Source organism: Hibiscus syriacus, unplaced genomic scaffold (assembly GCF_006381635.1).
Source record: "Hibiscus syriacus cultivar Baekdansim isolate YM2019G1 unplaced genomic scaffold, ASM638163v2 tig00004995_pilon, whole genome shotgun sequence".
Classification (NCBI taxonomy): domain Eukaryota; kingdom Viridiplantae; phylum Streptophyta; class Magnoliopsida; order Malvales; family Malvaceae; genus Hibiscus; species Hibiscus syriacus.
The window spans coordinates 60,068-73,445 of record NW_024062039.1 but is presented as its reverse complement, the minus strand read 5'-3'; the positions used below and the strand labels follow the sequence as shown (position 1 = coordinate 73,445).

The 13,378-nt window shown below is 34.6% G+C and overlaps 1 protein-coding gene and 1 pseudogene across 1 annotated transcript; one reads left to right on the top strand and one right to left on the bottom strand.

Annotated features, from left to right (window-relative positions):
* Nucleotides 1–1,937: 1,937 nt before the first annotated feature.
* LOC120198903 (cytochrome P450 734A1-like) lies at nt 1,938–3,950 on the top strand (the record flags this gene model as incomplete). The annotated part of the gene is made up of 4 exons (XM_039200147.1): nt 1,938–2,353; nt 3,204–3,427; nt 3,523–3,767; nt 3,851–3,950. Coding segments are annotated over exons 1-4 (846 nt in total), but the record flags the coding sequence as incomplete, so codon positions are not given.
* Nucleotides 3,951–7,931: 3,981 nt separating this feature from the next.
* On the bottom strand, nt 7,932–11,524 carry LOC120198908 (annotated as a pseudogene).
* Nucleotides 11,525–13,378: the final 1,854 nt, after the last annotated feature.

Below are 13,378 nucleotides of genomic sequence, written 5' to 3'. Positions count from 1 at the left end.
TTTCTCGATAAGCCATCGAAGTGGATGAATCGCCTCCTGGTAAAGCCAAACTTGTCTGGTTTTCCGAAACCCTAGTAACATGTCTCAACCTAGCCTCTATCACCCTTTCCCATAGCTTCATGGTATGACTAAGTAGTTTAATACCTCTGTAGTTACCACAACGTTGGGGATCTCCTTTATTCTTATAGATTGTTATCACCGTCGACTCTCTTCACTCCTCTGGCATCTTGACGGTCTCTAAAATAATATTAAAGATGTTGGTTAACCACTTAACTCCCTCTTCTCCTAGGGTCAACCACACAGTAATAGGAATTTGATCTGGACCGACAACTTTGTCCCTCCCCATATTTCTAAGGGTCATTTTGACTTCCTCAATCTCAATCCTACTTGTAGGTCAGTCATTGGCCGTAGTATGATGGTCGACTGACCCATCAACGTTACTATCTCTACAGGGAGAGGCACTGTTATTAAATAAGCCAAAAAAGTAACTACCCCAAGCCCTCTTAATATCATGATCTTTCACTAAAAGAACACCATTGTTGTCATTAATAAATCTAATGCTACTTAGATCATTTTTCCTATTCTCCCTGGATTTTTCCAGCCTGAAGATGTCGTTGTGTTCTTCCTTAGTGTCTAATCTCTTGTACATTTTCTCGTATGCCTTATCTTTTGCTTTAGCCACTGCTTTCTTGGCTTCCCACTTTGCCTCCTTGTATCTTTGTTTAGCACTCGATCTTTCTTCGTTATCATTGCATTATAGCAACTCCTTGAAGCAAGTTTTCTTTGTCTTCACCTTAGTTTGGACTTCGTCATTCCACCACCACGATTCTTTATGTTCCTTGACCTTCCCTATCGACAACCCAAGGATGTTTTTGCCCACCTCTCTGATGGAATTTGCCATATTCTTCCATAACATATCTGCATTATTTGAGTTTGTAGTTCCAAAACCTGTATGAGACAAAACCTTACTCCTAAAGTCATCAGTTGTCGCTCCATGTAAGTTCTTCCAAAGGATCCTAGATTTACCTAGTTTAGCCCTCTTATGAGTGCTCCCCTCGTTGTACGCCGTCGTTATGGATTTGCTTAATCTCTCCCTTTATATATATGGGTAAACTACAAATTTATTCATCCAATTTTAATCATATTTTTATTTTGGTTATTAAATTTTAAAATAATAATTTGATCATTGAACTTTTAAATTATTTTATTTATTAAATAATTAAAAATATTATGACTATAAATCTATTTTTTTGAAAATTATGAAAAAATCCTAAAACATTTTTTATTTTTGTTAAAAAATCTTAACTTTTGATTCTATTTGATTTTTCAATGTTATACCTTCTTCTAAATCCTAATGATAGAGGCAGAGAAGGAAAATACGAGCTATAAATTGACTTCATATTGGTCAAATAAAGGAGATCTAGATTAGAGTCGTATTCCTTTTAATGTTGAATTTAGTTTCACTAGTTTTAAAGAGATTTTGAAAGAAAATAATTAAGTTAATTCAGTGAAAGGGAATGCTGATTTGAGTTTATTGACATCTTATGTGATCAAATAAAATTTTCAAAATTATCAATTTCAACGTTAGTATGACACAAAATAAGACTTTTAAGAATTTTATCAGCACGAGGAAGAAATAAAAGAAAAAATGATGTGTACAACATGTAGTCTTTATGCCAGTAAAATTCCGTCTATGTCGGCGTAAAATTGGTCAAATCATCATCTTGTTTATTTTTTTAATTAACGTCCGAGTGATAAAAATAAAGTTTTAAAATTTAGTGATAAAAACAGAAATATAGTCAAAGTTGAGTGAAGCAATTTGTAGTTTACCATGTTTTAATTTTCCTTTCTCTCTTTTTTTAAGAAGTTTTGTTTCTCTCTCCTTTTCGTTGTAGTAATAAAAGGCCAACAAAGGGCAGCAAGTAAACCAACATAAGCTAAAGCAGATAAGAAGCAAAAACAAAAGAGGCTGCTCCACACTAAGGAGGAAAACTGTGCGAAAAAAGAGAAGCCAAAGCTATTTGTCTTTCTTTCCTTTTCTTCTTCTTCTTTGTTTTAGTTCCCCGTTGAAGAAAAATGGAGGGTGTTTTGCAGTGGTTGAAGCTTGTAGCCATATCTTTCATGGTGTTAGTTTTGGTGTTAAAAGTGTTGGTGTTGCTTTGGTGGAGACCGAAGAGGATCGAAGATCATTTCTCAAGGCAGGGGATAAGAGGACCTCCTTACCATTTCTTCATTGGAAATGTTAAGGAGCTTGTGGGCATGATGTTAAAGGCTTCTTCTCAACCCATGCCTCTCTCCCATAACATTCTCCCCAGAGTTCTCTCTTTCTACCATCATTGGAGGAAAATCTATGGTATTTTCGTCTTCCATCTTCTAAACATTAAAACCATGTGTTTCGATTTAAGATCCTTTTCTCTTTTGAATGTGTTAATGTGGGTTCTTTTCGACTCCATTTTAAAGCAAAACAAGAGGGTTGGTCTTTGTTTTTCCGATCATCATTACTAAAGTGGTTTATGTCTATGATCGATCCTTGAAAATTTTGTGACTTCCGAAAGCCTTTTGCTTTGGTTTGAGTTCGGGTACTTGTCCTTTTAAACTTTACAGCCTTTTTCAGAGTCTTGGTGCTTGATGTTGAAGTTCAGGAATTTTTGGACGGTTCCACTTCCGTTTGTTTTTTCCTTATTTTCTTGCACTCTCTCTCCTTAACCTCATCTCTCCTCTCCCCCCCCTCTCTCTCTCCCTCTCTTTATATCTCTATCCTTATCAAAAATACTTTTACTATCTTTACCATCTTTCTCTGTTTCTTGTATGTCATCTTACTTTTGGCTTTTGTTTCGATAGGAGGTTGAGTTTCTGATAATGAAGTTGTATTATGTTTGCTAGTAGCCTTGTAAGTACTACTGTTTTTTACTTGTCTTCTTCTATACCCCCTCCCTCATTTTCTATTATTATATGCACACATATATGTGTGTTGCTACAGTACTAAATATATCCATCATTTCCTTTTGAATTCATTAATGGCTTGTCATTTCTTTCATGCTCATTTTCCTCTTTTGCAAACTCGATACTTACTACTTGTGGTTCGCTGCCACTCCCTCCTTGGTGTAAAATCCTCCTCCTTTTGTTTTTGGTTTATTACAATCTGTTGTTTGTTTAATATGATGATGTAAATGTGTCTAACGTTTTTCGCTATTGATTCCCAGGTGCAGCGTTTCTGGTCTGGTTTGGTCCTACAGTTCGCCTCACAGTGGCTGACCCGGATCTCATAAGGGAAATCTTCACTTCCAAGTCTGATTTCTATGAAAAGAATGAAGCCCACCCTCTTATAAAACAGGTCGAAGGTGAAGGCCTACTTAGTCTCAAAGGCGAAAAATGGGCTCATCATCGAAAAATCATCACCCCCACATTCCATATGGAGAATCTCAGAGTAATTAATAAATTACTTCATTAGTTTCTCACGTCAACTTTTGATTAAAACAAAACTCTTTTTCCCACCTTTTTATTTATTTATTATAATTGTAGTTGCTAGTTCCATTGGTGGCACAAAGAGTAACCGATATGCTCGACAAATGGTTGGCAATGTCGACCAGCTCCGGTGAGATTGAAATCGAAGTTTGCGAATGGTTTCAAACACTCACCGAAGATGTCCTTACACGTACAGCGTTCGGGACCAGTTATGAAGATGGAAAGGCCATTTTTCGACTACAAGCCCAACAAATGGTGCTGGCAGCCGAGGCATTTCAAAAAGTTTTCATCCCCGGTTATAGGTAATGTTAAAATTTCTATATCATTGTCCTAGTTTTCACGTATCAAAACGACGGAACATAAGTTTGGGGTGTTGTAATTTCAGATTTTTACCGACCAAAAGGAACATAAGCTTTTGGAAATTGGATAGGGAGATTAAAAAGTCATTGATGAAGCTAATCGAACGACGGAAAGAGAAGTTGGGGAACGTGGTGCAAGAAAAGGGACCAAAGGATTTGCTGGGATTAATGATGCAGGCCTCAAATTCGAGTCCAAATATTACAGTCCATGACATAATCGAAGAATGCAAGAGCTTTTTCTTTGCCGGAAAACAGACCACATCCAATTTGTTGACGTGGACCACTGTTCTTCTAGCAATGCATCCCCAGTGGCAGGTGCAAGCACGTGACGAGGTGTTAAGGGTGTGTGGATCACGTGACATACCTTCCAAAGATGATGTTGTAAAGCTTAAGAAGGTATACTTTCCCTTTGCATTAAAGACAATTCTCTCTCTGCCATGTTTAAGCTATAGTTTTAGCTCAGAAAAAAAGGGTCTAAATCAGTAAAACATTCTGATTTTGGGTTCACATGTTGTGGTGTGCAGCTGACCATGATCTTAAATGAATCCGAAACATCCTGTTGGATTCATCCCGTTTGGACTCGGGGTCCGCACTTGCATCGGGCAAAACCTAGCCATTTTACAAGCCAAGTTGTCTCTTTCTATTATACTTCAACGCTTCTCCTTCAGGTTGGCCCCGACTTATCAACATGCACCAACGGTTCTGATGCTGCTTTACCCACAATATGGAGCACCCATCATCTTTGAACCTCTGCCGGAATCCACTACACCTCAAAATGAAGGGTCCTGATTTGATCCCATCTCCTATGTGTAGCTATCTCGTGTGCTAGTAACTTGAATAATCACCCCCCCCCCAAAAAAAAAACAAATTCCCAGTCTCCATTGTGGCCTTTAGAGTATAGAAAAATCAGAGATAATTTAGCAACGAAAACAAAAAGGTATCACTAAAAATCTTTCCAATTCCGATGAATTGACCCTCTGCATGTAATATATATTTGCAACACAGTTTTGTAATATCATGCAATTCATGAAATTGGTTTCTATACTTAAAATTCAATGATTGCACATGGAATTAGCTGCTGCCCTGCAGCATGACAGCCAAATTGTCACGTTTAATTCAAGACTCAAACTTGCTAAATTTCCATTTACTATATTGTTATCAACTGTAAATACAGATGTTTTATGGTTTTCTTTTCCAGAATACCTTTCTTGCTGAAAACAAATCATTTACTTGGAATGGATTTCTTTAAAATAGTAATTAGTTAATTTGAACAATGATAATTAATATATTGTAATCCAGACATTCTTTTAAGAGAGAGATTTCATGGAAAATAATAAGATTTGTGTTCCCATAACTATGATGCATAGATCAACTACAAAGTTTTCTTGTCATATTATAAGGTTTGTTTGGAAGAAAAAAGACAAAAAGAGAGGAGGAAAGGGGCACCCAAATCGATGAATATTTTTTTGTTACTACAAATATTATAAAATGAAACGGTATCCCAAAACATCAGGTGCTCCATTAACTGCTTTCATCCAGAAGGCCAATGCACTTTTTTAAAACAATAAACTGGATATACATTATTGATTTCCTCTATAGTGTTTTATGAGCTTTGAGTTGTAATGTAGTGAGAAATATTATTTAAATTTTCTTTGCTTTTCGGGATCTTCTCATGCTCTAACCTCTAAAATCAATTAAGAACATTTATCATTTATTTATAAAAGCTTTTGTTGAAAAAAGGAATCAAAGCATGCTATCCATCTATGATTACATCCCAACCCTAAATTTCATTTCTTTTTCTCTTAAGTTTTGTTTGATAGAATAAAAAAAACCCATGCATGCTTACTTATCACGGTGCTAATGACTTGATTATTGGGATTATCGTTGTTATTAGTATTATATAAGAGTACTAATGGAATTGAGTGATTTGGACGTACCTTAATTTCTGACGAAGTGTGTTTCAAACTTAGTTGATGATTAAACACAAAAAACAAAAATATAATATGTTTTACGATTTCATTTCCCTATGATTTTATTGGTAAATTATAATACTTGTACTGATTAGAAGCTAACCTAGGGTTACTAGTAAATGTTTAAAATGGAAGGGTTCTTTGTTCTTTTGTGCTTTGTCTTAAGCATGCCTCTTAACATTGACATCTAGGCAAATGTCTCCCCCTATCTTTACCATATACCACGAAATCAACATTGTAGTGGACCCGATATATTTACATCGCATTTATATATATTATATTTTCACTTGTCTCCAAATATACAAATTTTGCATGCATGTTTCCAAATTCCAATATTCTTGATTAATTTATATGTAAGCTGGGTTACCTACAATCCTACTACTTAACAAATAGTTAGATGGGAATATACATATGGATAGGTACCTAGGCAGCGGACTAATACTAAATCATTAGATTAAATTAATTTGTAATGAGAAAAGAAATATATCCATGACGAAAACATGCCTTATTTTAGTCCCAAATGTCTCCCATTAATTTGTGACTCTTGTACCGATGCTATCTTCTTGAGCTGGCTTCGGTCTGCCATGGATTGATGCAAAATTTATCTCGGCATCCCCTTTCTCCAATCACCATGCCATGAATGCTTCCATGGCATGGAATTTTGAAGAATAAGAACAAAAAGAGAAGTGGGGGGCCAACGGCAAAGATAGAGAAAAAGGTGTCTCCCCTATGAGAAGACATTATCACATGGGGGGTCAGAGTTGCAAATGAGTTAATTTGTTTCTTGGGTAGGGCTTAAGGGCGGGCTGAATGATATAAGCCCACGTTGTCCACCTTCAAATTAACTGATCGGCCCCTTCATTATATTGACTCAAAAAATATGCACTATAACATCAACATCGATGTTCGGGTAACTGGTTCTGCTATGGCGCTGCCTTTGTGGGGGCATCCTTGAAAAGGACAAACAAACAGATGGTCTTAATATTTACCTACCACCAACTATTATCCTCAAAAGTCAATTGGTAGTCCAATTCTAATCCAACTGTGTATGTTCATTAATATTAAAACATAAATGATTCGCTGAACCAAAGTTACCTTCACTTCTACCTGTTAAAAAGATAAACTCACAGGATAGGGTAGAAAGATAAACTCACAAGATAGGGTAGAAAGATGAACTCACAAGATAAGGTAGAAAGATGAACTCACAAGATAGTGTAGAAACAAGGATATCCAATCTCACATTAATTAGTAACATGATTGACGGCTGAACTAACTTGTATAATGTTTTGGAAGTATTACAAAGAAGCTGTTTCGGGACCCCACGGTTGTTCTTAAAAGAACAGGATCAAGCACATAACTCAAGTAGGACTGGGATAGGACAAGTATCTCTTGTTCGTTACCCTAAGATAAAAGGTTCTGACAAAATGATGAAATTGGCTGGGGACAAAACTTAACCACGGTTTTTCTGGAGGATTTTGGCGTCGCCTGCACTGCACTGCACCATGCAGGCCACCACACCAGATATGTTTACCACAAAAAATAACACACCGCGTAAATAGGGAGATGCATTTGTTATCTCCTACTACTATATTAATATGATTAAAGTTTTTAAGTCCAAGCATGGGATCGTCCTCCGTCTACTTCCATTTCCCAATACCAGTAATAGTTTTTAGAGCGTTGGATAAAAATCCATACAATATAAAGGGCTTCGTTCAAACAGAAATCACGTTTCTAAAGCCGAAACATCGTGTAGAAAGGATTGCAAGAAATTAAGATTCATACAGAATAAGAACATAACAATAAATGTTTCATAAACAAGAATATATTAGTTTTCCATACCCTGTATGAAAATTCTATTTTAAAAAAAGGAATTTCAGCCGTTATTCCAGCAGATATCTGCTGCATACCGACATTGCAGGCATGCATCCCCAGAATCGGAGTTTTAAGATGCAACTGCGGAAAGAAAGCTGACCTACTACACTCTCTAAAACTAGATATGTGGCTTTAAATTGCAACGGGACTACTCAAAATATTCAAGCAGCAAAATGATAAATCAAAGTTCCCCTGATATTCAATAGATGGGAATTTGTAGAACCATATAGTCAGAACTCTGCATTACAAAACATACCAAAGTCGTGGCCACGCATGCAGACACTGGAAAAAATCAGGCAAACGAAAACATGATTAGAGAGGTGTCACTGCTTCATTCTCTCGTACTAAAAAGAAAAAGTTGTAAATCAGGGGAAATCGACAAAATTGTACACATGTTCATATATAAAAAAAGAAATAACACATATTTGAGCACCAAAAAAGTTTATCTCAATAACTTTACAAGTTTCAGTACATTTAGTAGCTTTCTAGTTTCTAACAACATGTGCATCTAGAATGAATAAAACAGAAATATATTCACTAGAAAAGCTCTTCCATGCAAGTGCAAAGCACAGCAACTCATGTTTTATCATAATAAAAAGGTAAAAGGATTGTGATCTTAGCCCCAATTAGGGTAAGATCCATCAAGTAGCGAGACATACCTTACATAGTGTTGAAATCAGCAATTCAGTGCTGTTCTCACTCTATGTAGAACTTCTTATTAATTGGAGGAAGTACTTTGTCAGAAGCTTTGCTGATCTTAACATCAAACTCAACCTCCATTAATCTATGGTTTACCTTGGAACGGTTCATTGAGAAAGAAACATTGAGGTTGGTCTCTTCATCAACATGAAGAGGAGGATGAAAGAGAAAAACATGTCCAACAATAAAAAGCAATAAAAAATATTAGGAAAATGAAGAAGAAAATACACATGAACATGCTTTATGCTACGAACACTGACAAACCAAAGCCTTGTATAAAAAAAAAAGCACCAACTATTAATGCATGGATAAATTAGGACAGAAGGATAAGTAATAATTGCTTGATCAGGCTTTCTAGAACCGAAATTCTAATGTCTGACTCCAAAACTGATCCCAGATGTTTTAGCAATTGCATACTTATAGTTGGAAGTATGTGTGTGGACTTGAGCAATTCAGACCTGTTGTCCCCAATGAGTGCCATTATTTGGACTAGGAGCAGTTGTTAACTCAATCTCTTGATGAGCAGGATCCTCTGCTCTTCCCTGTTGCACCAAGATAAGAAGAAGAGTTATCTCGCACACATAAGGCCCTATCATTCAATCAGTCCAGAATAATAAGGATCAGCTTACTCGGAAATGCACATCGAACCATCCTGCAAATCCACAGAAGCGAGTGGGCACCATGCTGATAACTGATGAGAAACTTGATTTGAGTTGAAGGATGTCGTTTACAGAAGCAGTTAAACAATCAATCTCCTATATAACATCTGATGTCCCAATAACTTGGTTTGGTTGGAGGTTGTTCCATAATGATGTCTACACAAATGAATATATTTCATTAAAAAGAAGAAGAAGAACGTGACAAAGAACCAAACAAGTGAACAACCTTCTCAGTTCTTAAAGATATAATAACTACCAATAGCCTTTAGTATCTCAACACCTAAAGAGTTGAAAGGTCTTCCTTTACCAACCAATATTGATTTTTAAGCAGCAGATAAAAGTAAGATGATGTCTGAGCAACAAACTGAACGTAACAATAAGAAGGGGACCAAGGCACCAGAAACTTTTAAAACTCACCTGCAGATAATATTTCTCCTGCTCTTCCGAGAAAGGTTTTGTCAAAACACTCATATCAACACCATAGTAATCCTTCGTATCTTCCAAAAACCCATACCAATCATCCATTGCTCCTTCATAATCAATTTTCTTTTGATCCACCAATCCAGATCGGATAGGTGCTACCCACATGCATGCATGGCTAGGATACCTATAAATGGAAATTTGTTTGTCACACACTGAGCTTGCAAAAATTGTAAAGAATGCTGCAAGTACTCTTAACAAATATTACAAGTAGCTGCTCAAGCAAAATACTGATATTACATGACAGAAAATAGTACAGTAACACAGAATAAATGCAAAGGTCCTGTTAGAATCAAATTAAGCTAAATTACATCTATATCTCATTTATATATTTTTTTAGAATTTTTAGTTGGCAAGATATCAACCCACACACACCTTACCTTAGTATTTAGCTAAGGCCTATGTGCAGGCATTTTCAGCCAGTTGAAGTCAACATCCCTCAGTTTTAACTTTCCGAAGACCATCTTGCGACCACTGATCTTGTAGCCAATTTTTGCACCTAAAACATGCTTCATATATAGACCAAATCAATCAAATCTCACAATTTTCTTTTAGACCCAAGAATTTCAAAGTACTCTCAAATTTATCAAAATACTATTCTCCTAGAAGCTAAAAAGAAAAAGAAAGGGCTCGTGCTTAACTGCTTATTTAATATTATCCCGTAAAAGTACCCAGTAGCTGAAGCTTTTAGATGAAGTATTATCATACTGATAAAAGGTTAACTAGCCAACAAGATGATTTTGGATGGCAGAGCCAAATCAATTTGCAGGAAGTTGCTTACGAAAAAGAAAGCATGACACATGGGCACAGAGGGAAAAAAAAGAAAAACAAAGGTCATAAAATAAACAAAAAATGCTTAACTAAAAAAAATGATTCACCCAAAGAAACTTAAAATGATATACAGGTGAAATGAACTTCTAAAGAGTTTCTTACATGACTCCAGTTGGTTTCAGCCAACGATCTCAAGCACATATAACAGAATCAAACATAGATTCACGCAGGAGAAAGTAACCCATCCACTCAGAGATAATCACATCAACTGCCCATTAACAAAAATCTAAGATCAGAGGAAAAAAACTTAAAAACTCGTTTGAAACAAAGTGGATGTAACTAACAAGGAAACTTTACAATCCAAGTTACCAACCTTTCTCTGTCAAAACAACTTCTTCCATAGAGCCCTCAATTACTTCAACAGTGTCTTGAAGATTGTTAGCCTGAACAAGAGTCCGGACATGCTCTGACATCTGAGTTGCTTCAACAGCATAGACCTTCCTTGCACCAGCCTGGGCAGACCAGATGGCAAGAATGCCACTTCCGGTTCCTACAACCAACACAGTCTTCGCCAGGATTCACCAAATTAGTTTTCTGTCAGTATTTCACATAGTTGCAAAAACAGCCCACCCCAAAACAATAAATATAATGGTAACAAGGAAATCAATAAGAGAACCGAGCACCCCTGTCTAAAATTATTGATTTTCTTTTCTTTACTAGTCTATAATCGTTGCAAGTTATCTCATTTCCATTGCTTCTGCTTCAAATTTTTAAACTTTCATCGCTTTCTCAAGTCTTATCTCCACAAACATTAAAGGAACAAAATAAAAAGCAAATTCCACGCATTCCAAAAAAAAAACACCACCCAATTGTCTGTGTACAAGTTTTACCAACTCACTAAGTTGATAACCAAACATAAAGGGTTTATCCTTTTACAAATTCAGATTCAAGTTCTAAACTTTAAGTCAAAAAAGAAGAAATGGCGCTACCTTTCCTTGGAAATGATGCTTGTTCTTAGAAACATCATTGTAATAAGCGTCCATGCGGACTCGATCACTGAGCATCGCTTTCTGGTGGTAAAGAAAAGCATAAGTGCATAAGTAATTGGCAAATCAGCTCCTTTATCAACCGGTCCGTTGCTGCTACCGCTTGCGACGCCATTCGTACGGCTCCCCATTCTCCCTCTTTGCTACTAAGCGCTCTAAGCTCAAAACTTTTTAAAACGGCGGGAGATGGTGCAGCATCGCCATAAGCGATGAGGTTTTTGGCTTTGATTGTCGAGAATATATATATATATATATATAAGAATAGTAAATTATACAGTTGGTCACTAATATTTGAGTAAAATTTTATTTTTATCCATTTTATTTTAGCCATGTCATCAACTTTCGAAGGGGAGAAATAGGGTTTCTTTTAGCTCTATAAATAATCACCGTTGCACTGGTGCTCTTAGGTCCCGCAAGTAGTTAAAGCGGAGGTTTAATGGATGCCTATAAAGAATGTATGATTCAAAATTAGATGCAAACCTATATGACAATTAGGGTATGTAAATTTGGGTATCTGGATTTTTGAGTACCTGATTATTGGGTATACGTAATATTTAAGTCGGTGATTTCTCGATTTATGTCCTGATCCGGATGTTATGAGTATCTGGTAATAGGTTACTCGGATTTTGCAGGTATTTGTTTTATTTTTAAATTATTAATTTAAAAAAGTATACATAAATTTAAATGTTCGAAACTTTGAATTACATACTTCAACATCCGAACATAAAATTTAAAAGTTTGAAATACAAAATTTAATAATCTATAATATAAATAATCCATTAAATTTTATATATATGTATAAAAAAAACTAACTGGATACTCGGGTAACCGGGTACACGGAAAATCTCAATTTTGTGACATGGTCCTGACCCAGTAGGATAATTTTTTTTAGAAATTTACCCGTTTTTTAAGTTCGGGTTGACGGTACGGGTCAACCAGGTCGGGTATTTTTGCACACCCCTAATGACAATGGTCATCTTAATCTTTATTTTTTTCCAGTAATTTAATTTTAAAATTTTATTTTAAATGGAAAATATTTAATATTTAATAAAATAATCATTTTAATTATTATTTTTTAATATTTTATTCCTCACATTATTTTTAGAATAAATTTTTTTATTTTAAAATGTTAATTGCATGTGAACTAATATTTTTTATTTATAGAAGAGACTTTTTATCCCAAAATAAAACGTTTAAACCAAATGACTATTTTGATATTATAACATAAGAGAAATAAGAGTGGCTAGCTTTGTGTGTTAGAAAATTTTGATACGTCTTTTATTTTATTACAATAAAAATTAGAAATATTGCATCTTATAAGAAAAAATTATCTAAATTATTAAATTTAAAATCAAATAAAAATATTTTCAAAAAACAAAAACTCATTATTTAAAAAAAATATTCAGCTCATTAATAAAATATACTTTAACAACTATACAAATTATTACCTTAACGTTAAAATCTTAACAATTCAATAGATTTTATTAAAAATAATATTTTGATTTTGACAAGTTAGAGGTGTAAACTAAAACACATAATAAGAATATTTCTCTATAATTATTAACACATAAAAATTCGTCAAATGAGATCGCACAATGATCATATAAGAAAAATATTACGAACTTAACCAAATAAACTCGAATAAAAGGTAAATATGAACATATCTGACTATGGACAAACAAACCACAAAAGAAGATCAAGCTATTGAAAGAGCATTGACAACCCATAAATCAAAATCAACCGACGTGAAAAAATTATCTACAAACTTAAACCGTGTATCCAAATTCAATCTAAAAATCAAAGCAAAAAAAATCGATAACAAATGATATATGATTAAATTTAATCAAACTAATGTTAATTTAAACAGATTTGAAAATGTTAAAATTTTATTTGAATAAATAAACTTATTAATTGTCCTTTCCAACTGAAATAAATAATTGAAACTTATTTGAATATATTAGGATTAAAAAAATTAAACTTTATTTGAATAGTTTAACTTATTCACCTAATTATCAACAAATTAAAATAAAAAAATTAAATCTTATTTGAATAGATCA